We start from the raw sequence: 25,895 nt of genomic DNA, 5'->3' as shown, positions 1-25,895 counted from the left end.
GTCAGGGTAGGTTAATGGTTGGACTTGATGATCTTAAAGGTCCCTTCCAACCTCAGCAATTCTCTGATTCTATGAATATTCACAAAATGCTGAGGAAGTAACAGTAAAAAAGCTAACTCTTGGAGAAGATAAAATTTGTGTAAGAGTCAGAGGTTATTTTAAATTAAGATAGTTATCAAGTAAGTGCAAATAGATTTCCAAGACATAATCAACATATATTTTTTGGTAATTCATTACATGCAATAATTCAGAATGAAGTACTTCCACAGAAACTCAATGGAAAATAAATCCAGTCTTTTTAAAAGAAAGTTGTACTAGTATCTTGTGGTAGCACAAATAGATTTACAGTAATTATGCTAAAGATCTTTTTGCTTCAGAGAGAAGTGTTACTATTAAAGTTTTTTCGTGTTTAATTGCATTGCGCTGTGGTGGGTTGATCCCAGCCAGCAGCCACTTGCCAGACTCAGCTGAGGACCAGTGAGATAAAATAATTATTTTTTTTTCCTTCAGATTTCTTAAAATCACTAAAGCAACATTACCAGGAATAAGGATCTACAAAGTCACCATGATTTTCCTGAAGTTTTCAATTGCAGCCATACAAGTACAATTTAACAACCTTTTTGAGCTGTGATTCTGATGTGTTAACTTTGCTTTCTGTTTGCTGTCAGGTAAAAGAGTCTAGATTTGGAAAAAAATGCCATGTAGTATTGTTAAGATGCCTTTGTTTTGATTCTCTGCCTATATCTCGTGCTGCTTGCCCTGAACTGGGTGTTTTTAAAGTCTGTGTACAAGTAGCTTGAGTAATGTGGTGTATCCCCAGTATTTTTGACAATGAGCAATTTGAGTGGCAGAAGGCAAGCTGAAATGCAGTGGCAGGAGGCATAGGTAGCAAGAGAACATATTTGTTTAAAGATGCAATGCAAAGGAAGCAATTCCTGCCCCGAATGGCCACAGGGAACAACCTGTACTGAAAGAGGCTGACAAAAAGGTTGCTCAGAGGTCAGGCTCTCTCCAAAATAGCCATGTTCCTATGTTTCACCATGGCTGTGTTTCATTTTGTTTCACGGATATTTCTGTGAGGGAGCTCAGCTGTATTTTTCCTCTGCGGTCATCATTGTTCCATAGACAGCAGCTGCAGAAAAAGTTGTATTTTCGTGCCCATCCAAGTCAGTGTGTGTGGGCAAAGTGTTCTGTTCCTGATTTGGGAGAGAGATGAAGGAATCTGATTTCTGCAGCAGATCACTGCTGCAAACAGAATTAGCGTAATATTTGTATGTACATATTTGTTATCTAAAATATTGTTTACATTGTGAACATTAAGAAGTTAGCTCCTTTCTGACAGCCCACTTGGAAAAGACTTATTAACTTTGCTGCAGGTATCATGTTGTGCTTTATAGAACGTGTAATTAATCAGGGATTATAGTAAAGAAGTAAAAAGAAGAATAAATACTGTAAATAGGGAATGACACCACCCATATCAAAACATTAAGAAACTTAACTGATGTTAGGAATGTACCAAATGGTGATGGTTCTCTGAAGTTATATCTAAAAATATATCTATAAATAAACCAGAATGAGAATACAGGGTCAAGCACTGGCCCAAAATCACATAAGCTTTTTAGTTGTTTAATTGCATGCTTCCTGGTACAGTTTGAACCATGCCAAATCACACTCTTGCAGATGCTGCCCAGGCAGTTCAGGTCCTAGCATGTGAAAGGGACCGTTTTAAAATAAGCAGTGGGAATGTCGTCTCCCTGCTTCTGGAGAAAGAGGTCAGCTGGATGGCAGTGAGCCATTTCCGTGCCACTTAGCCTTGGAACCAGGGAATGGTTCCTGGCTGGTTTAGTGGGTATAATCTTAGAAACGTCTCTGTTTCACTTAGCGATTGGATCAGAAACAAACCTTCTAATACTTTTTCGGGAACGCAAAGGCAAAAAGGAAGCAATGACCTATACTGCTGTTCCCATTCACTGCTTTAGCCCTTGTAAACCTGGCTCCTTGCTGCTCTCCTCAAGGCTCACAAGACATCAAGGTCTTTCCTGTGCCTCTGTTCTAAATGTATTTTCCTTGCTCTGGTCATCTCTCTTCCTAACCTTTCAAGATTTCTTCAGTTGCTTCTTTACCTTTCCAATGCAAGATCTTTTTCATCAATCGTTTGTCTTCCTTTCCATACCTGTGACCTAAGCCTGGCTTGGGCAGTACTGCAATGTAGGCAGTATCAAGACGGTCAGTGCTACTCTTTATGTTTTCTGATGCTTTTCTTTCCTGTACAACTGAAAGCTGATTGCCCGGGGAAAATAAAAAAGAAGGAAAGAAAGGGGAGGAAACAAGTGTTTATTGCCTGCCCTTGCTGTTTGGCTGCCTGGCAAGTGCAAATGCAGTCACTGGAAAGGTCTGGAGAGAGTCTTAAACACAGCATGAAACATCCTGGAATGAGGTGGAGGTACCTCGCAGGCATCCGCTGTTTTTACTCAGATGTTCCTACGTATATTCTGTACACCCATAGTGTGAACTTCTGTTTAAACTTCAGTGTTTGTGTTAGTTTGTAGTAACTTTGGTGTATGTGAAGAAAGGCTTTGAGTATTAATGGATGCTTTTTGTGCAATAATACCCTGAAGTCTTGTGGTATTTTCTTTATGCATAAAGGAAAGACTAGTATGTTCATGACAGCTTTGAACTTGGTAAGTAGAGCCTTTCAAAAATCTCATGCGTTTTGCAAGTGAGTTAATAGCGACTGCCACGATTAAGTGAGAATTTAGGCAGTCCTCTTGGCCAAAAATTCGCTGCTTTTCAGTGTTGTGAATTTTCTGTGTTACAACCTCGATAGAGAAAGGAAATCCTGACTTCTAAAAATAAAATGCATTGTTATTTATTTTAAAACAGTTGTATCAATGTAAGACTATTTATTTATTTATTTTTAAACACCTTAGGGTTAGGTCAACAGCCTTGGTTAGGTTAGGTCAACCTAACTTGTGTTTTCGCAAGTGAGATTAGGTCAACAAACGTTGAGTGTGAGTAACTTCTCCCCATACTGTGAAGACATGATTTGGCCCACAGCCCTATGTGTGGTGGAGCATTATCTTTGTGCTGTGAAAGACTGGCGGGTTTTCTCGAGGTTCTTGTTGCTGATACGGTAATCACCAAGACTTCTCTAAGAGGAAGGCATGCAAAAATCTAACTAGTTCAAAAGGAAGAAAATAGCTACTTTTTAGAAGGCAAAAAGTAATTATCCCTAAAACAGATGTAGTTCAATTTAATATTAAGAAAAAGGTCAATAAGGACTGAAAAAATTAAAAAGGCAGCTCTTATTACTTCCTAGAAGAAAGCAACAGAAGCTGTCCCTTACAGGAAATGAGCAAAATTGTAGTAACATACAAAAAGACCGAATCAAGAGGAGGACTTTATTTTTCTGTTGCACCTTTACCACTGAGAATCTACCTACCTGTTCTGTTACTAAAACATGACAATTTTAGTATGTTGAAATAAGTGTTTTTTGCAAAATGATCACAGCAACACACTTTTTTGACTATTGGTTTACATTCGTAATTACACTGAAACCAGCAGCAATGCTTTGAGTATGTGTTTTCCAGCTCTTCCAGATAAAGTTTTTATGCGGAAGAAATTTATTTCTCATCAGTTTTTCATTTGAGATCTCTACTATGCTAATCTTCCAAATACATCATTATTAATCCAAACTGGTGAGAGAGTTTTCTCGCCTTAGACAGTCTCACCTGTCCTTTAAGTTAATTTCTACAAGAAATTGTGCTTTACTACAGCAAAGAGGAAGGCAGAATACATTCTCCATTCAAACCATGTATATGGTTAATTATTGTTAATTATTGAAAGCGTCCCAATTCATATTGGAAATACATTAAGGTTGAGATATACTGGGTCTTTTAAAGTTCTGTTTCTTTAATAATGAAAGCATTTGGTTGTCAAAGTAATTGGAGGGAGTTTTAAATATCACTGATGTTTTTTCAGCAGTTTGTCTTTGATCCTTGTATTGAGAACAGTTGTTAATAAGACAGCACAGTTATGGACGTACGTTGTTCAGTTTGTGTCTGCATGTGGATGGACACATGCCATCAAAATTATTGACTGATAGCAACAGGTAGTGGATTACATGAATTACTGAATACTTATAATTGGAGGTTCTAGTTACTGAAATTTAATATGAGTCCGCAATTTTTTTCTAGTATCGCTTGAAGTCTTTTTAAATGAAAACCTGGAATTTGCATCATCACTTGGCTTCTATACACTTATTGGTGAAATATTTTGGTGGGTTTCTTGAGGTGTTTACAGTTGCTGAAGGTAAAAACACCTCAATGATTGCTTCTGCTTTGGTATCTGCTGAGGAAAGGTTGGTGCCGTGCCTCCTTTTTGCCCTGTGTTTTATAGATAATCTGCTGCCATAGTACCCACAAGCTGGGCAGTACCAAATTATTACTTGAGATCCTGAACAGCAGTTTTTTTCATCTAAAAAAGTAATTTTAAAAAAAAATATACAGTTGGGGTTTTTTTTAAGTCTTATGGGTAGATAACGGTTACATGATATTTTCAGGAAATGAAAGAAGCACACAACTTCAGTTTGCTTATAGGTGACTTCAAATGCTAGTAGTGTTTCCTGTTTTTTACCATAAAAGCTGCTACAATATCATATGAACCATGTTTTATATGCATGTTTAAACAGCAGGTTTTTAAGGCTCAATGTTTGGAATAAAAATCTGTTATGCTTTTCCAAAATAATACATTTTTATTGTGGTAATATTACAGTATGTGTAAGGAGAAACTATTGTCATAACATGAGACAAGTGTTGTTGAAAAGTCAAGAGTGGGAGTGCTGAAAACTGACATTCAGGTCTTTGTTGGTGAAATTTTTAGAAGTAAACCTTGGGGTAATCACACCTCTTGAAGTATGTATATACATTTTATTTCTTGTGGAGATGTAATTGATTTAAGTCCTACTAAAGTAGTATTCACAGTCTGTGAATGTTTGCTGCATCTGCATTCAGTAAACATTACTCATTTAAAAACTAATAAGCTAACAAATTTAAATTAGTATAATCCAACAATAAAGACGTTGTATTTAGGATTGTAATGCATTTGTAATCACTACAACAGTAGTGAACACTGTCTTGTTAACAGAATGTTTCATTTTCCTTTTTGAAGTGGACAAGAAATAACTTGCAGCTTGATCCAGAAACATCGTTTTGCTAAAACTTCACACAGTCCTCCTCTGCCATCCGTGAAAGCTGATTTTTAAACGGAGATGATCTCTAAATTACAAGTTTTCCTCATCAAGCTGTCTGAAATCAGTTTGACTGTACTGTAAAATAATTGTTTGTCTACATGAATGCTATTTTACACTAATGACTGAAACCTTTTATCCTGCAAACTTATATATGTGTGCTTTATAAATAGTTACACTGATCAGTAGTAGTCAAATTGTAAGTCAATTCAGTGGAGCCTTGTAAAAGGCACAGAATCCAGATTTTCCTTGAAGTTTTAAGCATGGTAAACAGTCAGTAATTTATTTACTGCCAGAATTTTGTTTCTTCATGGGAGTGATTAATTTTTTTAAAATGTCATTGTCGGTATGATGAAAAACAGTATTTTGTATTTCCTTTCTTGCAGAAGAGCATGTTATAAATTAGATAATAGTTTGCTTTGAGAGTAGTAGCTGTTTATATGTGATACGTTATATGTGATACAACCTTTACAGTAGTTTTCCCATAGTGTACTACAATATCCCTCTGGTACATTACAGGCTGCTTACCAGTAATAATGAGGGAATGATATAGTGCTTCCAGAAGTCGTCCATTGCACTGATACAAACATGATAATGAATGGCATCTACATCGCAAGGCTGGACAACATTAACTGCTCTTATAGCAAAGCTCATACTTGTACATCATCCTGGGATAGTTTATATGTTAACTTTCAAAAAGTTTTCTTGTATTAAATTACCTTTGATTTAGTAAATTGATGAACAGAACCTGTGGATGTGTAATGCAGAGTTTCCTCTGTATGATAATGACAGTTTTATTGAGAACAGTCCTGCTAAGGTTAACGGTTTTTTGACCTGATATCGCTGTGGATAGGCACATGCAAGATTTAACATTGCTTGTGGCACAGAGGCTTGTACTTAATAAATAAGTAAATAAGTAGTATAAAAATTAGTAATACGCATTTAGCCATACTTTGATCAAAAACTGGCACCATTTATACTAGATAGCAAAGTTTTCAGCATCACAATCGTTAGGTCGTATGAGGTTATCTACTTTTTCGTTCTGTCCCAACATAGAAAGTTCAGCTGTCAGATTCCTGACATTTGTTGAATTTGTTCTGTTAAAAACCTCTCTGGTAATAGAGAGTCACTTTCTTAGGCAAACAATAAGATTTTTTTTATTATTATTATTATTAAATCCTTACCCTTGCAAAGCTTTCCTTGTCTTAAGTCTAATTCCCTGTATTGTATCGCTTCCTGTATTTTAGATCCGCTAATCCTTAATGTTCCATGCAGAGGAGAAACAGATTTTTCCCTTCCCATCGGCACCAGTCTGTTATGTGTTTGAAGACTGTAAACATTTAGGCCCGGATCCCAGACAGGCACTGCCTGTGTCTAGGCTAAAGAACCTTCTTCCTTTTTATGGACGATGTATCTTCCTAATGGTCTTATATGTCCCTCATAAATAGACTTTAAGTAGCAAAGTTGAACGTACGAGTTTGGAAAGTGTATTAAAAAAATACTCTCAGCTTTTCCAGACCTTCAGTGGCTGCGGCAAACCCAATTTTCAACTTACCTTCAAATGTGCTGAACCTTTCATTCTTAGACCAAATACATTTTGTAGTTTTTAGTGTCTTAGAAGCATGCTGTCCGATATTTCTTCTCTTCGCACTGGAAAGCATCTAATAGATAACAACATCAACACTGGGGGTAGACTTATATTAATACTGAAATTTTGCTAGATTGCAGATCTGGAACCCAGAATTGTTTGTAATTGTTAGAGAGCTGATCTTCCTTGCCATTTTAAAAAAAAGGGGGGAGGCGCGCTTGAAATACACAACTAAACTGTGGCAGTTTAACAACTTATTATGCTGTAAAGGTCATTTATCCCGTTTCAGTTGTAAACTAATGCACCTTAGATTAAAGTTTAAGAAGATGCATTTTATTCTGTGCTTGGGTCGGCAACCAATGTGTGTAGGGACAGTTGTGATGTCTTAATGACAACTGATTCCTTGTTAAGCATCCAGAAATAGATCCTTTTTCTGGACCCCATGTAAACAATTTTCCACTTTTCTGATTCTTACAGAAGTATTGTATTTCCTCATTATAGAAATGACAATGACCATTTTACTCCTGGTAATTCCACTTTAAGTAGCTATTATATAGAATCAAGGGCTTTTATTAGTGTCAGGAATTTAGATCCAATACCACTGTTTTAGTTAGGTTTTGATGAACTTAGGTTTAGTTAGTGTTTAGGTAGCTTGACATATATGCATTTCCTGTTTTGCCCTGCATTTGGCAAAAATAAATGCTATTTATAGTGTTGTAGTACAAAGCGATGTGACTGCTTTTTATTTACTTTTGTTTGTGCATATCAACATTATTGTTGGCAGGAATAAGCTTAGCTGAGGGAATATATTTGTCACTGTTGCAACAGTTGGTCCTTACACAATGTTTTATTTGGAGAATCACACCATCAAAATGGCTTTCTTGGCATGAGAGTAGTTTATCTGAGGAAAACTAACTCGAACCCAGAAGATAATTCTTTTATATAAAGTACCGAAAAATGTTGAGTGAATTTCTTTTTCTCTACAGAGTATGATAAATGATACCCCAAAATGCACATATTTATGCATACATATATAATATATGTAATATAACAGATACCTTTAAAAGTAGAAAAAAGAGAGCTAATTTGAAAAGAGCAAATGGAATGGTAATATAAAGAGAGGACAAACAACTTAAGTCATAATGAGTTTAGAGGGAAATGTGTGTACTATCTCTGAAATCCAGTGATACGAGAGAATTCTTTCGGTGTTTGAAACAGAGCAGCAGTGCTCATTTTGAAAGGTATTTTAAATTTTTCACTGCTTCTGTAAAAGAAAATTCTCACTCTCACGGCATGCCATCAGGATTGTATACTGTATCAAGGCAGGAATCTGTTTAACAAAAACTATAATTCCATCGGGATTACTCTCTCGTGCATGTTCTAAATTTAAAAACATTTGAGAAGAGTCAGTTTGTCGGCTGCCAGCCCAAATGCTGGACTGAGGGAAGAAGAGTTTCTCCAGTCATGAGCACCAAGCCACAGGCGTCGGAGTGGCTCCAGCAGGCTTTTAGCTTCAGCTCATCGCTGCTAGGTCAGACGTTGAATGGCTCTCTAAGACACTCGGGTGTCCGCTACTGCCTGTGTCATCTGCTTTTCTGTTAACCTGGGCTATGCTAGCACCTCTATGGATGAAGAGTGTAATTGCAGTTCAGGTTACATCTCTCGAAAGCTTTGATTCACTCCCACTTACGCTTGATGTAAAGCAAATTTATTTAAAAGCTAGAGTAAGTATTTCACATCTAAGCCATGAATTTAACTTGTTCTTGAACTAGAAAAATGCTGTTGGCACTAGGTTGAATAATTTATTGTTTTAATGAGATTTGGAAACAACAATGCCTTGAGAATTAAGGTCCCTCAGTGTTATTTGGCTTAACCTTACAGTTTTTATCCTTAATATTTACTGCATCTTTAGTATGCGATACCTGTATTTATCCTCACATTTGGGACCGTGGCAGAAAATGTCATCTAGGTTATGTTGTCTTTATGCAAGATTAAGAATATTCCATGTAAGAGAACTTTTTTAGGATTTTCACTGTTTCTTAGAAGTTCTTCTGTTAGGTGAAAATTACTGTTGTTACTAGATTTAGGAGTTGATTTCAATTATACTGAAACTTCAAGTCTCTTCTGCCCCTTTTCCTTTAGTTAAGATGATAGAGGATATTACTTTAGCATTAAAATAAAGTCATAGAGTAACAGGAAGACACAAAGACACAAAGATTCATGTTTTTGTGTAATGAAAATTGTTTTTGTCTAAATTCTCCTTCCAAAACTCTGCCGTGTTGCTTTCTTGGTAAACTTTTAAAATAACTTAAAGTTAATATGGTTCTTTAATATTAGATATCTTTTGCTAATTGAATAAAAATTGAATGGGTTTGATGTGTAGGCATCAATAGTAATCCCTGTGTACAGTCAAGAATGGTTCCTGGCTTCCCAGGAAAAGGGACTTTTCTAAGGAAAGTATGAAGCAAGTAGTACAGTGGAATCGTCCAAATATGTCAGCATTTCATTACTTCACTGGTTATTTCATGACAAAATGTGACTTTTGGCTGGCTAACAACTCCATTAGAAGTGTGGCCTATATGACAGTTGTGTTTTAAATAAACAAGAATTCAGTACCCATCATTACTCATTTTATGCCAGCTGGTGTTGCTTCTGTAAGTTTTGAATATGGTAATGCATATCTTTTACAGAACTAGTTTATTCACTGCTCATTATTTTACAGAGGAATGTGAAAGTAGACAACACCATTTTTGATCCTCTTAACAAGAATAAACCCGCGTATAACCTTTTTAAAAGGCAACAGACCAAGCTTTTAGAGAGCAAGTTTTTGGTCCCCAGAGAGTTGGTAATCATCAGTGAGAAGTATTTTGGAAATGTGAATTGAACATGACGTAATAAGACATTTTAAGCTTTATGAATGTGGAAAGTACATCTTGCTGTTACTGTGACTGTTCGTTTGACTGAAGTTGTGAATATGAATGGTTAATGATTACTCGGAAAGTTTTTCAAAATATTTATCTCTTTTATATATGTAATTGTAATGCCTGTTCAGAAGTACATGTGTTGATGTTGGTAGCAGCCTTCTCGAAGTTGGGCAATGGCTTGCCAACTCTTTCAGTTTGTAATGGGTAGACGATAAAGGTGCTCGAGGAAATGGCCTTCAAATAGTATCTCATATTGTATAGATGAGTGCTTATCTAGGATTTTTAATGTCGTCCACAGTGCATATGAGCAAAGATTCTGTTTCTTTAAACACATGCACTATAGCAGAACTTCGCAGATATTCTTGTGAGAATGTGTTATGTTTCAGAGACTGGAAGCTGTTTCTGTTCAGGATAAAACCTGTATGAATAACGATATACAGCAACTTTTTTTTTGGGCAGGTACTCTGCCCAGCCAAGAGTTAGCAGTGCATCAGTACTTATGGTATAATCTGCAATAAGATAGACAAAACTGCAGAGATTTGGATGCATTTCATTCAAACCAGGGATCTGACCATTTTGTCTTACTCTTTTCAGTGCATGCTTTAAAACTTAACAAAAAGCATAACTTTTTTGGGATACTTGGATAGGTTCCAAAGCTTCCAGTAATCAGTAATGAATATACTATTTTAAAGTACTTTTAGTTGGGTTCCTTCCATTCTGCATTCTTTTCAAAGTAACTATAATCTCAAAACTGCCAGTTTATCTCACGAGCTATGCTTATCGTTGTTTCTTTCACAGCATGTTGATAAAACTCCCAAATAATACATGGAATAGTTCAGTGATGTAAAATTGAATTGAATCTCTTGTATCAGAAAAAGGGTTTCTCAGCTATGTTTTCAAAACCAAATCTTAGGTCTTTAAGCTGGGAGTGTGAAAAAAGTCAACTCCCATTTTTGTGCTGCTACAAAAAAGACGGAGAAAATTCTGCTTAGATAATAATCTCAAGTTTGATTTATAACGTCTTGAGTTTTCTTAAATCTTTTTTAGTTTAAACAGGACTTAATCTGGGAGCTCCAACACCTTTGCAATAAAATACATGATTATGATTAAGTTTGGAAACATTGGTTTATGTGTGTAGTAACTTAAGGTAGTATGTGTCTAGTAACTTTAGTCTCAAGAAATAGGTATTTCCTAATGAGCTGTCATTTAGGCATTGCATCTTAGGCAGAGCTGAAAATATTTCTTCTTGTCTCAAGCTATCTTTTTGGCACTAATCTGGGGAGAGATCGTAGAATCATGGAATAATACAGACTGGAAGGGGCATCCATAGGTCATCTAGTCCAAATACCTGCTCCAAGAGGGTCTAATAAGATCACCTTGCTCAGGAACTTCTCTTTGAAAGAGAAGTTATCAGCAGTGGCATAAGGGATGCACTTATTTCTCTCTTGTTTCCTAGGGGATATTGCATTGCTCACAGAGGCAGAAGGCGGCAAATGATCTTACTTGCTTGGGGAAAAAGCCATGTTCAAAATATAGTGATAAATATTGCCATATATGAGAAAATAAATATGCTGTTTGGTACTAGTCTGAGGAATGGACTACTCTGCCCTCAAAATTAATTATATTAATTGTATTTTACAGTGTAGTAAATTCTCGTGTGTTTGTATTTGCAGTTTCCTGAATGTGGTTTCTACGGAATGTACGACAAAATTCTGCTCTTCCGTCATGACCCTACCTCTGAAAACATTCTCCAGTTGGTGAAATCAGCTGCAGATATTCAAGAAGGAGATCTTGTTGAAGTTGTCTTGTCAGGTAACTAAAAAACAGTGAAAATTACTGTCAGGCTTTTGCAACCACAGTATTTTTGTCCCCGTTAGGATTCAACAAAAGGAGATTTTGTTTGTATGGACATTCACCTACATTGGGTCAAATTTTTTCTCAGATGTATCCTGGTGTATTATGCTTACTAATTCTTTTTTTTTTTTCTATTGCACTGTATACTTTTTAACAGCCTTTATTTTGCCCATATTACTAGTTAAGCAACAGATTAATTTTAATAAGTAATTTGAAATGCGTATAATCTACATTTTTAGAGGATAAAATCACCCTTTGTGGGAGCACAACTGTATAAGGCAGAAGTATTTCTGTCTCTGACCAACCACCATTGAGAGTGCCTAATTTATGTAATCTTAACTAAAGCCATCACTCATGTCCTCTCTAAAATGAAGTGGCTTTTTGGCTTACAAGTTGGGGTTGAGGAATATTAAGGACTCTTCCAGCAAGGTATACCGGTTTCTTAATTGTGTATGGCCCAAAGCCTATGATTTTGTTTCCATGTTTTTATTGAACAATTGAAGTAATCATTTTTCTCCTCTCTACCAAAAGATTTGAAAGTCTTCCTTGGGCCTTCCTTCCTTAGCAATGAAAAATTGTTATCTAGTTCTTATGCAAATAAATGTGTATTTATAGTATTTTATATTAGCAAAGCTGACAAAGTATTATTTTTAAAAACACTTCTTTTTAACTAGCTTCAGAGCTAATAGATTTAGAACAGTACAGAGTACTTAAAAACATTATGCCTGAAGTAATGACATTGCTATCAGACAATCCAGTTTGTACAAAGTTCATCCAATAAGTTTGATAATTAATCTGTTGTGGTTTAGGCCAAAATCCGCTACTGGGGACCTGAGGGACCCCAGATGGGACCGATAGATGCTCCCCTCTACCCCTCTTCAAAGAGAGAGGCAGAGGAGGAAAAAGGGACTTATGAGTTTAGAAGGAACTAAACTACTTTAATGAAATATTAATAATAAAATAAAAAGAAATAATGAAAAATATACAAAACCGTATCAAGCTCCCAAGATGACAATCACGTCACTGACTGGCACTGGGGCAGTCCCAGGCTGGACTCAGTGACGGACGGGAACTGGATTCCGGATCTGGATTCAGGATCGGGATCACAGGCAGACGAACAGAGTCCTCCTCAGACGTCGGCCATTGAAGGAAGAGAGCTGACCCTTTGATCCCTCAGCTTTTATACTGAGCATGAGGCAGATGGGATGGAATACCCCGTTGGTCAGTTTTGGGTCACCTGTCCTGTCCGCTCCTCCCCACAGGTGGGACCCCACTACGGTTTCCCACTTCCGACCTTCCAACATGGCAAATAACAAAGTTGGTTGCCCTTGGCTGTTGTAGCAATAAGTATAAGCAGGAGCCTCTCTGCACGCCATGCCTGGGCATCGGCTATAAACAATCGGTCTTATCACTCTGAGAGAGTGAACACTGACTGCACAATATGCAGTTAATGTCGGTAGTTAGAAGAGGCCCAGCTAAGAAGCGAAGTTACTGAACAAAATTGGTTCTGTTTTACCTCAAACCAGGACAATAATGCATACCAGAAATGTACTCTGACCCTGGCAAATTATTTATTTTTAGATCATGAATTAGATTAGATAGTTATTTAGATTAAGTCCATGTCTCTTTTGGACTAGCGAGGCCAGAGCTGGATGCAGTACAGAACTTGACACAGTGCTCAGTACTCAAGAGTGGCCGTGCAATGACATTGGTCAGCACTTATGGGTGCCAACCCGTGGTCAGGCCACATGGATTTATGTATGTCCAGTTTGCTTAAAAGTTCCTTAATCTGATTCTCCTCTGCTGAGGGTAAGTCTTCCTTGCTCCCCACTTTCCCTCTGGTCTCAGGGATTAGGGATTCCTGAAGGCTGGTTTTGCCAGCAAAAACTGAGGCAAAGAAGGTGTTGAGTATCTCGGCCTTTTCCCTAGCCTTTGTCACCAGGTTGCCTGTCCCATTCAGCCATGGAACCAAAAGTTCCCTTGTCTTCCTTTTGCTCTGTTAGTTAAGAAGGTGAAGCTTACTGTTTCTTCGTATTTAATCAAATGGTATTCTCTCTTAATCTTGTGGAAATCATCATAGCCGAACATGTTGAAATGTGACTGAAAAGAGATTATGAGGATGCACTTCAGATGCTTTAAGTAGGTCTGTTTTATAACATGTATAAATATTAGTTCTCCTTTTTCATTGTTCTTTACCTTCTCTTTTCTCTCCCATTTCCCAAGTTCTTGTGCGAGTCAGTGCTCATGAACTATTCTGCTTTGGTGGGCATGCCCACATGAGTAAGAAAGCTGATTTATGCAGAATATTAGTTATGTCTTTCAGTCCTGATATGTTTTAAGAAACAAAACTGAGAAAGAGAATTAATATCCTTTAACAACAGTTCTTCAGAATTTTCATTCCAATAATTGTTTTTGTAAGGATGTTTTCAGTTAATCTTTATCAAGCCATCGTACCACAACAGATCACCAAAATATATCTCTAGGTCCTCTGGCTACTAGTGACTTGATGTTCCAGTCTTTTTGTTGCAAATAAAGACACTTCTTGTCAAGAAGGGCTGTGGGTTTTTTTTGGCGTTATTTGTACCACTTTTTAGATCCTTTAACTTTATGCCTACCACTTACGCCAGTGATCCTTCAGGATTTTCAGAACATCCCTATATAAAATGTTCTACAAGTTATTAGAACTTTGAGTAAAATGACATTTCTTGCACATGACCAAAACAGATGCCAAGGATTTTACAGCAGGTAGCAGTTTATAAATTTTCGAAAGACCATTCAGACAGAATAGACTAAAGCAGTCAGGAAACAATATTTAAATTATTTCATTTTCTTGCCTCAAAACTATTTTAGTATCAGATTAAATAAGTATTTCATAGCAGATATATCAATCTAAGAGAAAATATTTTCATTTAAAATATATGCACCTTGAATACTGATAATGGATGTAAGAAGTTATTGCTGTAGTATGTGCAAGCAGAAGATTTTGTATTCTCTTACTTTCTGACCTTTAGGTCCTCAAGAAAAGCGTAATATATTTTTGAACACTATTCTGTAAATCTAAATAGATGTTTATTTTCAGATACACTGTCTTTTCTGGTATGGAAGATTGTAAGGTTCTTATATAATACAAATAAGACGCCAAAAAAACCTGTAGGAGTTTTATGAGTTTACTATTTCAAGCAACAAAAATATGAAAAGATTATCCAAATTGAAGCTTTTGAAGGCAACCAGTTCTATTGCGTATTACTTTACTAAGGTACTGGGAAAGAAAATGCGAGATATCACAACTCCTCTTATTGACCAATAAACTTTATTTACAGATCTTCTTCCCTCTTTTTCTCCCAAAATTACAACTGTTTTCTTCTGGTACTGCTCTGATAATCTAAAAATTATATGGGGCTTCATGGAGGACCACTGCCTAAATATCTAGTTCATGTAGTTCTGGAATTGAGGTCTTTTTTTTTTCTGTCCCCAATTACAATGGTATGAGTTCAGCAAGAAATATCATTTCATTCCTCATAACTCTTCGTGCAACTTTTCTTTGTAGATTACACACACATAAATGCCTTTCTGTTAGTACAGTTGCACGTATGAAGTTTTAAAGTGATGTAGTTAATTGATGCGGTCTGCTTCTTAGACCAACTGTTGTGATTTTTTAAATAAAACACTGAAATCAGCTTTAAAAAAAAACGCCAAAAACTAAAAAAAAAAACCCTAACCAAATCCCCAAACAAAACCAGTTGTTACCCACAACACCCACGTAAAGAGATCTTTTTATGAAACCTTGACAACAACATGAGGTTTGCCAGAGGAGGAGGAGTGGAGACCCCTCAGTCATCGGTTGGTGATACCTCAAAGAGTTTAACAGCTGGGTCAGTTGTTTGCACCTTTTCAGTTGCACTGTCGTACCAGATTCCTCAGTGTGATTTCCTGAAGCTGGAATCCCAGCTTTCATCACCTTGCGTCTGCTTTCAGTCTTCCTCCTGTCCTACTACAGCAGTTTCCTGTGAAGTGTAGTTGCTGAACCACGTTTTCTATATTGACATGCTGTAATACCAGCTCCTAAACACTACAGCAAGAGTAAGTAAAAGATCAGCCACACAGTACCTATTCTAATATTATAGAATTGGGAATGGTTTCCCCCCCCAGTTGCGCAGGAACTTCAACATTGCAGAAATTGCTGGATTTAGTTAGACTCGTGCACTAACAGTTCAGTGTTTTTTCACTGGGCAACACTGCTCAGAAGCCTTTTTTTCTCTCTAAATGCAAAGGACAGCAAATGAAACATGTATATGTCCTGGTCTGCCTGATGATTACACTATTACAAATGAAAGCCTTCAGTCAGATGTCTCAAGTTATACAAGAAATTAAATAAGTTTCCTCCATAAACACTCAAGAGCATCAGTGTCCCCCCACAGATAAGCCTTAACTAAATGCAGCAATTCATTTCCACAATGTTAAAATTCCAGTGTCGTGGAGGGGAGGAAAGTATGCCCAGTTCTGCAACACCGGAGAAGAGAAAAAAACTGTATAAACAGTCTGTAATATTCGGTGAAGTATTCAAACTAATGCAGGCAGTTTTTATTGAAATATATTCAGACATAGTTTCAAATTAGTACAGATTTTGGCAATAGTGCATCACAAATTAGCTGAAGATGGGTTCTCTCTCCTTTTTTTTTTTTTTTTTTTTTTCAAAAAAAACCAAAGCAAACCAAAACAGGCTACCTAAATACAGGGCCATAAGAATCTTTTTTCATGATACTTAATGATTTAGATATGCTTTGAAAATTTATTTTGAAGGGAGGAAAAACCCCTCTGAAAACAGGAGGGATTGGCCTTGAGCACTACAGTTGATGATATTGAGTACTTGAGGAGTGGGAAGGACAACAGACATGCAGTATTTGTTCAGATGCTTATGTTGAACTGGTTGAAGTGTTTTATTTCTGGGCTACGTTACACATATCTAAACAATATAGATTCTAAAGGTCTGTAAATTCAAGGTATATTATGGCAATTATTTTTGAATGGCATGTCTGAAAGAGGCAGTAGAACCTGGTGTCACTGCTACAGCTTTGCTGCTGAAAACTCTGTGCGCTGTGGGGAAACATCCCCTGAGGCACCAATATCTGATGTCAAAAGCAATACTGATCCACTGCATTCATTTTTTATTGCACATGTCGATACTGGTCAGGGTAGAGAGAGCTGAACTGTCAGTCCTAGTACTATGGGGTTATACAATCAGTTCCTATCCTAATACTAGGCATTTTCTAATTTTCATTGTCATTTGCTTAATGACAAGGTCTTTTATAAAGGCTGGACAATCTGTGATATTTTTTTTTTCTTATTGTACTTGTGTTCTTGGCAGTTTCATGAATAATAAATGTGGTCATCATCTGGTTTAAAGCCTATATTACAGGTTCTTGAAAGACAGAAAAATTTATATAGAAAAATTTACAGTTGAGAGGAATTGCTCTTTGTAGCTGAAGCACTTGAGCCTATTTTAGGGATTAAAATTGTACCTGCGCACGTCATATAATATAACTGAAACAGTTTGTAGTAGAGCTAGAGGTTTCTGGTGAAACACAAGAAATTGAATCAGCTCAGAATGGAGCACCTGCTGTGCGTTTATATTCGTAATGAATATTATTACTTCCATTTTTGCATTGGTGTGTTATGCAGTAGGATTTGAATGGAGGGCAACAATCACGTTGAACAAATGTGTGTCTGTCTGTCTGCTGACTGGTCCAGAAGCGATAAGCACAGGCGATTGCAGTCAGCCAGAGGAACTGTCGTTCAATGCCAATATAGATTCGGGCATTTTGGAAGTGAAATGTTGGGCATTACTGTGAGACTGGAAGCAAAAGCGTATGCTGAGTTACAGATTCAGTCAACTGCACATCAAAAGAGGAAAAGGGAACTTTCATTATGAACATTAGTAGCCTTCATAAGTACAGTTTTATTTTCACCTCTTACACTGCATTCTTTTAAATATTACCTGTTTTCATACTTTATTTCAGTTGACTACATGGGATTCTGATAGTACTTGTATGGGAGATATGGGGGTATGTCAGAAATTTATTCCTTAAACCCACAAATTTGCATGTTGAAGCCAGTTGGTTTATTAGGCTATACTCCTGGGCGTTCGTTGAACAGTATCACTCATACCATTCTGTCAATAACGTATCGCTTGCCATGTTGCTGTTTTTTTAGCTGTGCATATTTTATTTCATTTCTTTTTCAAAACGTTAGAAAAGTGCATCTGGTCTCCTGATGCACCGAAGAGGAAAGTCCCTTACTAGTGCTGTGGAAATCTCCATTAATGAGTTCATTGAATCTGATGCTTACTTAGTTAAATTGTATTTCAGACTGAAAAAGGATCTGAATCTTTGGAGAAAAGACTTTATCAAGTTCTGTTTGTAGGAAGGGTTCCTTTTGATTAGAATACTCTCAAAAATTAGTAGGCAGCCCAAACCAGGAAGCAAGGTACAGAAGTTGCAGTCAAAGCTGTAATTAAAGGTGGCTGTAAATGAGCAGTCAGCCATAAACACTGAGAGGAAGAGAAACCAAAAGTTGCATCTTTGTAGGTCTCTCTCTCTAAAATGCAGTTCTATTGTTTGCTCGAGAAAAGGAAGTAAATTTCATGTGAGGTGAGCTTAAGTTGAAAAGTATTATTCAGTCTTGATGTCATTAAGTAGTATTTGCTACAAGCTTCAACTGGATCTATGAAAAGGTAACTTTCATGTTCCACTCATGAAATAAGGGATGCAAATGACCAAAACAACATAATGTAAAATTCACCATAGATTTGGACAGGATGGAATATGCTTGCTTTGATAAACTGGCTTCTTTAAGCTTAAACTTCTAGGTTTTGAAGCTGTTTGGTATTCCTTTGGCTAGCCTTAAAAAATTATTTATTTCAACTGAAGTTCGTTATTGCCAATGAAGAGATGTTAATGATTGAGAGGTACAGTCCTTCATACACTGACTCCGTAGAACAACTGACCAATGAGAGTTACTGTGGCTCTATACTTCTGTACTCTGACTCTTTTTGAGTTCTGGTTTTTGAGGCCTTCAAGGAAACAATTACCTTAGATACTTTCAGACTTCTGTTCTTGCCAGCATAGTTCATGTCCTATGCTATACCTTGTTCATGAAAGTTTATTAAAAACTGCTGTCCAAATTTGCTAAGTCTTTTCATGTTATATAGAGCAAAACCCAATTTTATATTTACAGTTTTAATATGAGTTTGCTTATAAAACTTCTGTCTATTTTGGGCAAAATTACATTGGGATGTAAGAGATCTTTGCCAGCCGCTGGAAGGCAAACGATGACACGTTAGCATCTTGTGCAAATTAGTGGAATGTACTTCATCTGCTTGCTGTGAGCAGTTGTGCTCAGCTTGGCAGGATTCCTGAAGCAAGAAAGTCAAATAGCAGCTATTTTGCGTTCCCTTGCTGAGCTGATGAGGGCGGGAATTGATCCACTGCTTTTGTTAAGAAGCTGTTTCTGTTTTAATATCACATAGATTGTACACCATCTGATCATTAGATGCTGACATTTTATTTGGATTCAGTTCAGTTTATACTGTCTTGTATATGATAAAATATATTGAACTGAATAAAAGCTTTGGATAGCTATGCAATTATAGTAAATGCCATATATCAACATATAACTGGATTGTAATGTTAGCTTGACTGCCAGCTCGAGATAAACATTACAATGTTATATCTTTGAACATCATTTTATAGTACTTATGTAGTTGCTCATAGTTTGTGACTTTGCTTTGTTGTGATTGAAAAACATCATTCTCTTGGTGTCTTCTTGGCTAAGTTAACACCCTCTTTTTCTGGTGTCTTTGAGAAATACTCATATCTTTTTTTCTACCCTGTCCAAGATGATACCTTTTAAAATTACTCTTCTTATATGTCCTTTTAATTGTTTATAGCTGTCATCTTTTTTTCTTATTTCTGTAGAGGTAAGGCTCACTACTGATTTTGTATCCTTCACTTTTCATTTGCCTACATCGTTCTTGGATCATGAATTTCAGATGCATGACTTTGTGTCTGAAGTTCTTAAGATTAAAAGATTCTTTTCTTCTTTGTTTATGTTTTGCCTGATTGTCTTTTCTTCAGCTCATAAGTGTTATAATTGTTACCTTCTGGATACAGACTTCAAGATTCATATTTGTTCTTCATCAGCAGAATTTTTTTTAACTCCCTGCTTGCCTTGTCTTACCATTCCTTTCTTTCTGCTGTGGGAGGGAGTAGGTAAAACTGGGATGAAAAAAAATAGATATCCTATCAACATCACTTCCTTATATTCTCTGGCTGCATCATCAACAGTACACACTGAGTAAAGTGATATGCGACAAGCAAATGTTAGTAGGGAAATGGTTAATGTGCCAGCTTTGCTTCTAGTGCTCTTACAGAAATATAGGCCATGCTAGTTACTCTTCCTTGGATCTTTCTATATGTTCTTTGTATTTAATGATTATTTCAGCAGCAGAAAATCTGAAATAATTGCAAGATTTTGTGAATGTGGATCTACAAAGCAAACAGTGTATTTCTTCATAGGAACAAAATTACCTTTACGTTTTTAAGTAAGCTTTTTGAACTCGAATAATTTCTCACTCATGTCAAGGTTTTAGATGTCATTTTAAAGCTTCATTAGTTGGTAATCATAAACAATGTCATTTTGTATTGATAAAAAAAATAAAATTTGGAAAAAATGCTCTTGGTAAGGAAGATGAGTTTTCCTTGAGAGAAGCTAGTAATACACATACATCCTTCTCTCAGGACAGAATCTGTTTATGAGAGCTCACTGGTCCGCCTTGAGCTAATAGACCAGAGATCCTATGTTCTACACCTTTAATTGTCCAATTTTCAGAGATAATACATTTTCAATTTATTGGTGTGCTGTTTAATGAAAATGCCAAGTTTTCTGTTCAGTTGAGGTAGCGTACTTGGTTTCCAGAAGTCATACAAGCACTTTCTTTTCCAAAAGCTCATAAAGAAACCATGCTTTCGTGAAAGAAGAGGATAGATGCTCAAATGGGTAAATAACTATTTATGACTTAGGAAACAAAGGGTAGAAATAGATGCTGTTTTCACAGTGGAAGCAGGTCGCTAGCAGAGGTTCTTAGGTCTGTGCTGTTAAATACATTCATAAATGATCTGGAAAGCATGACTAGGAAAGTGTCATTGTCATATCAGATGAAATTCAGTATAGATCAATATAAAGTGTCAGGGGAATTTCTTGATTTTTATCTATTTAACAAGGGGCTTGATGCGAGCTGATACTACCAAAAATTGAGAAGTTCAAGTTATATGAAAACATTATCTTGGTGCTCAGTACTGGTCAAGAAAAGCAAGTACAAGTCTTGGAATTCTTAGGAAAGGAATACGGACAAAACGGAAAACAGTTGTAACGTCACTGCCCTTGTGTCATCTGTCTTTGTCACCTCCTCTGTGCTTCAGAGAATGCTTGATCTGCAAGGCGTGGGCATCTGAGGTAGTGGTCTGGGGAAATACCACTAGATGCTGATGCTGCTTTGGGAGCTCCTCTTTGAAAGGCAGGATTCCAGGCTTAGTAGATCTTGATACAATCCAGTCATTCTTCTGCTTTGGTATTCTCATCACAAGATTTCACTGAAAAGAAACATCTTTCAAGTTACATCGCTTTAACAGTAGTAACCTCAACGCCCGTGAATTTTCTGTGTTGTTATCACTAAGGTAGAATAAGCAATTACATGATTTTTAATTGTTATGCATCAATAAGTTGGATAGCCAGCTTTCCAAGGAAGGCAGGATTGAAGTTCATTACAGTTCGTTGCAGTTGCATTCATTGCAGTTAATGCATTAAAAAAAATGCCTATCAGAGTCCAAAGTAGATCTAATTCTTGGTGTTCATTTTATGTTATATAGTAGGTATGTGTGTTAAAATCTCTGAACTTAAAACCCCCTCATTTCCTTAAAATATCTTACTTGCACTTGGGTGAGGCAATTTTTTCTTCCTTTCTTATCAATTTTTACTCAGTTTTCTTAGTATGATACACATCACAATTATCCTTCTTTAAAAGGTTTTAGATATTATCATTTTGACTGTATCTAACACAACCTGCTTAGGAGCAGCAGCTCAATAGGTTATTCAAGAGTTATACTTCAGCAGCCCCCACTTCAGCTGATCCTTTCTCAAAAGACTTGAAGTGATGAATGAAACTTGGACTCTGTGGTACATTGTCCTATATTTTAATGGGTATTTCTGTGCTTATTTTGACTTCTAATGTGATGGTATCATCTGATTAGCATTCTGAATCGATATTGCTTATAATTAAAAAGGCATTGATGGAGAAGACAAAAGTGCATGTTAATACAAAACATATTTCCATCAAATGATGAATCAGCTCTGTTTACTGTTCTACAAATTTATTTAATCTATTTGGTCTTTCCTTACTCTGTGGTATGTGAAACTTGGACCTGGCTGTAAATAATTTCACAGGATCTGTCTTTAATAGCACTTGAGCTTTTCTTAAAGGTAGAGTGGCAAAGTCCTATACATCAGTAATCTCCAAATTTTTTTATTGTGCACCCCATTATTAAGAATTTTTGAGCATACACCCCCAATATATATATCTTTATTTATTTATAACTTACATTTGTTGCAGAATTTCTAATATTATTCTTCCTGCACCCTAATGGATTGTCTTGTGCACACCCACGAGTGTGTGCACTCCACTTTGGAGACCACTGCTATAGGTTCAGTTAAAGTTGTATTTTAGAAAAAAAATTGTTCACCTCTTAAAAAAATTTCAATCTTATTTTTTGATTATGTGAGTAAGGAAACGTCAATTAAATTTTCTTTCTCCTTTTCTTAGTTCTTCATATTCTTTCAGTTGTTACTGCTTCTAACACAGATTTGAATCATAAAACTGCCAAAACTTGAAGATTGCTCTTTTTCTCACCGAACTCCATCCTCTTCCATCAAATAACTACCTCTCTCACTTCATATGCAGCGAGGAACAAGCCTTGCTGATGCCAAGCAGAAAGCTCTTTGATTTGTCATATAGGTTCGTATTTGATGCATTTGTTTGACAGTTTCTTTGACCAATACATGCTTGACCAAATATTTGCATCATTTTATTTGTTAACTGATAGTGAGTCTTGAATGGGAGTAGCTGTAAATGATTCAGAGAGGACCATAATTGAAAAGTAGAAGGTAACCCACTTGAAATAGCTTGCCCATCAGACAAGTTGTGTTGTTAACCTGTCACCAGTGTATTCTACACTGCTGGGATGTAAGTCAGGAAAACAATCTGTTGTTTGGAGAATCTCTTTACTTTTTCAGTCTCTCTGAATTCATGGTCTCAATAACTCATTCCTCCAGTAGGTTTCAAATTAAATATGGCTTATGTAAAAAATATGTCTTTCAATGTCACTGTTAATTTACTTTCATTGGCTGACTGCTGGCTGTAGTATTTTGAAAGAGCAAATAGCAATACACTGTCTCATGTTTATTTCCAATAAATGAAGTTTACAACCCTTTGTGGTAGGATACGCGTCTTTCTAAGGAAGTGCTTGAGGCTTGTAGCTAAAACAGGTCTGAACACAAACAAGCAAACCTCTTTCCCTTGGGGAATATAACAATTTGAAACGGAATCTAAGGAGGAAGAGACTCAGGAACTGCCACAGGTTGCAATCTCCTGGTTTTTAGATCTGGATGGTAGTGGGACTCAAGCCTGGAGACAGTGTCATTCTGCCTGAAATCTGGCTCACTCTGCCTGTTTCTTAGGACATGAAGACTCCAGTCACTGAAGCTTGTTGGTGTAGAAGGTTATACGACAGGGGTTATGTTTGTTTCCTGGTTTCTTTTTTTGGCTTCCTCCTCTTCTTGAATCCAGCAAACTCTTACTCATTTCCTCTTCAAATGAAACAATTCCAGTCTTTTAATCTCTCCTTATATGGAAGTCTCTTCTATGCCACCAGTGTTTTTTCTCGTCCCTCAGTTCTTCTCTCTTACCGTACTACTTTTCGGGTTAATTTCACAGAAACTGGACGCAGAATGTCAAGTGAGGAATATTACTATCACCATTTCCCAATGTTAATTTCAATCGCGTTTGTTTATGTGCATTGGTGAAATCCTGGGTAAACTTACTAAGTTAGTGGAACATTTTTTTTTTTTATCTTCAGTGGAGCAGTGATATATTCTCTAAACATTTTGCTTATCTTTTTGACCTTCAGATCTACTTGGCCAGGCACTGGAGATGTTTCCATGATGAGTCATTCTTGAATTGTAATCCCTTAAAAAAATACAACCACAATTCAGAGGAATAATTAATTTATTTCTTCCAGGTTATGTCATCTTGGGCATTTCATGTGCAAATTGTGCATTTCTTTAGCATTTTTAGGTTCCCTTCTCCCTTTTCTAGTATTAACCTAGAAAGATTAAAATGCGGCTGAGAAAATGCAATGGTTACATACAATCATGCTTCTATTACTTGTCTCTGATGTTCCCATATGAAAGATCTGAGAACTGAAGAAAGCGTTTTCGGTCAGGCAGACGCTAAAGTGTACTCCAGAAGTCATATATTTCCAGGATGAGTTGTTTCATCAGCTTCCCAGGGCTTGAGGTGAGTCTGACTGGCCTGTAGTTCTCTGGGTCGTCCTTCCTGCCCCACTTGAAGGTAGAAGTGACATTTGCTTTCCTCCGGTCTTTGGGCACTTCTCCCAGTTGCCATGATCGTTCAAAGATTGTTGAGAGTGGCATCACAATGACATCAGCCAGATCCCTCATCGCTTGTGGGTGCGTTCCATCAGGGCCCATGGATATCTCATGATGCCATGCCAAAAAAAAACCCATCTGTGTATATTGTGTGTATAATCATATATATTTATGAATTCTTATGGTAATTTTAAGAGATATCTAAACTTTTGCAGACTGTTCACATTAAAGAGTGTTAAAAATAGTTTAATGTACACAGAGGTTCCTTAGTGAGTCCAGCATAAGATTGTATTTTGACTTCCATTATACTTCTAGCCATCAGTGTTTATTCACCATACAACAAACCATTTTCTTAACTTTTTATGAAAGAAACTTGAAGGAATTAGATAAGTTTTACAGGTGCTACTAATTATTTTTGAGCACCTCTTGTTTTTGAGGTGTATAATTCTGACAGTGACCATGTAATTCATCACTTGATTTTTTTTCAGAAGCCTTGGAAAAGAACTTTGAAGAACTTATAAAACAAAATCAGAGGAAATAAAGATGTAAAAGACACATAGTGTTTACTTTATGATACTAATTTAGATCAGTGTGAGCACAGAAAAGGAACAAGAGGCTTTATTTTCAATTTGGAGCTGCTCTTTATTGCCATTAGTCAGAGTTAATATTGAACACTGCATCAATAGCTCCAGTAAACTTGTGGAATATTAAATTTTGTTTTCCTATGCTAAATTAATAGCTCTGCAGTGTAATTTTATGATTAACGGGGCCTGAATCTGTGAATGAAGGTGTTGCTCTTTTTTCCACTTTGGTGAAAAATAGGTAAATTCATAAAGAAAGAATACTGTGCTGGGATTTCAAATGAATATAAAACCTACTGTGCTGTATAGTTTGTAGGTTTGAAACTGTGGAATCATTCTCAATAGAAGTACATTAAAATTGAACTTCAAAAATTCAGAATGTACAGATGAATCAAGCGTGTTGACACATAATTGTTAATCTTTTATTAAAACTCTCCATAAGAGTCTGAGCTAGCATTGGACAAATAATTGCAAATGGTTTATTATCTCCTACAGTTTATTGCTTAAATCTCACATCACAGGCGAGAATGTAAACAACAAGCCGTAGTGAATCTGGATATTGGGCTTTATTTAAGAACCAAGGAGATCATAGCTTTTACCTTACTTGAATGCCTCCCAAGCTGGCTCATTTGCTCCCTTCCCAGCCTTACATTCGCTAGCTCCCCACTGTCCCACTGAGTGAGGACGTAGCTGATGGCCAGGGAAGGCTGGGCACAAAGTCGTGTTCGTTACTGGTATGCCGCTGCGTGCAGCCACCAGTCTTGGGTGTCATCGACCAAAATGCATGGATGTCCTCTGGCCTCCATCTCCCTGATCTCCGGGATCTTCCCCTGCTTCCAGAATGTTACCTCTAAGCAGGATCTTCACCTTCATCATTCCACCCCCTCTTCTTCTCTCTGAGGTGGCTGCTGCTTTTTGGAGACCTTTCTTTTCCACCTCCTTTCTAGACCCTCAAGCTCGTGGTATTTCCAATCTAAATAGTC

At 36.7% G+C, this 25,895-nt stretch overlaps 1 protein-coding gene across 2 annotated transcripts in view; it reads left to right on the top strand.

Annotated features, from left to right (window-relative positions):
* The window catches only part of PRKD1 (protein kinase D1), a 145,981-nt gene that overhangs the window by 64,739 nt on the left and 55,347 nt on the right, over positions 1 to 25,895 (top strand). For both annotated transcript variants that reach the window (XM_082484759.1, XM_082484760.1), the window contains exon 2: positions 11,434 to 11,572. In XM_082484759.1, coding sequence (XP_082340885.1) covers positions 11,434 to 11,572 — 139 coding nt within the window. The remainder of the gene's footprint in view (positions 1 to 11,433; positions 11,573 to 25,895) is intronic.

The sequence above is a fragment of the Vanellus vanellus genome, assembly GCF_965231255.1.
Source record: "Vanellus vanellus genome assembly, chromosome: 6".
NCBI classification, from domain to species: Eukaryota; Metazoa; Chordata; class Aves; order Charadriiformes; family Charadriidae; genus Vanellus; species Vanellus vanellus.
Note: the sequence above shows the minus strand (reverse complement) of the source record. Positions and strands in the feature narration are given on the sequence as shown.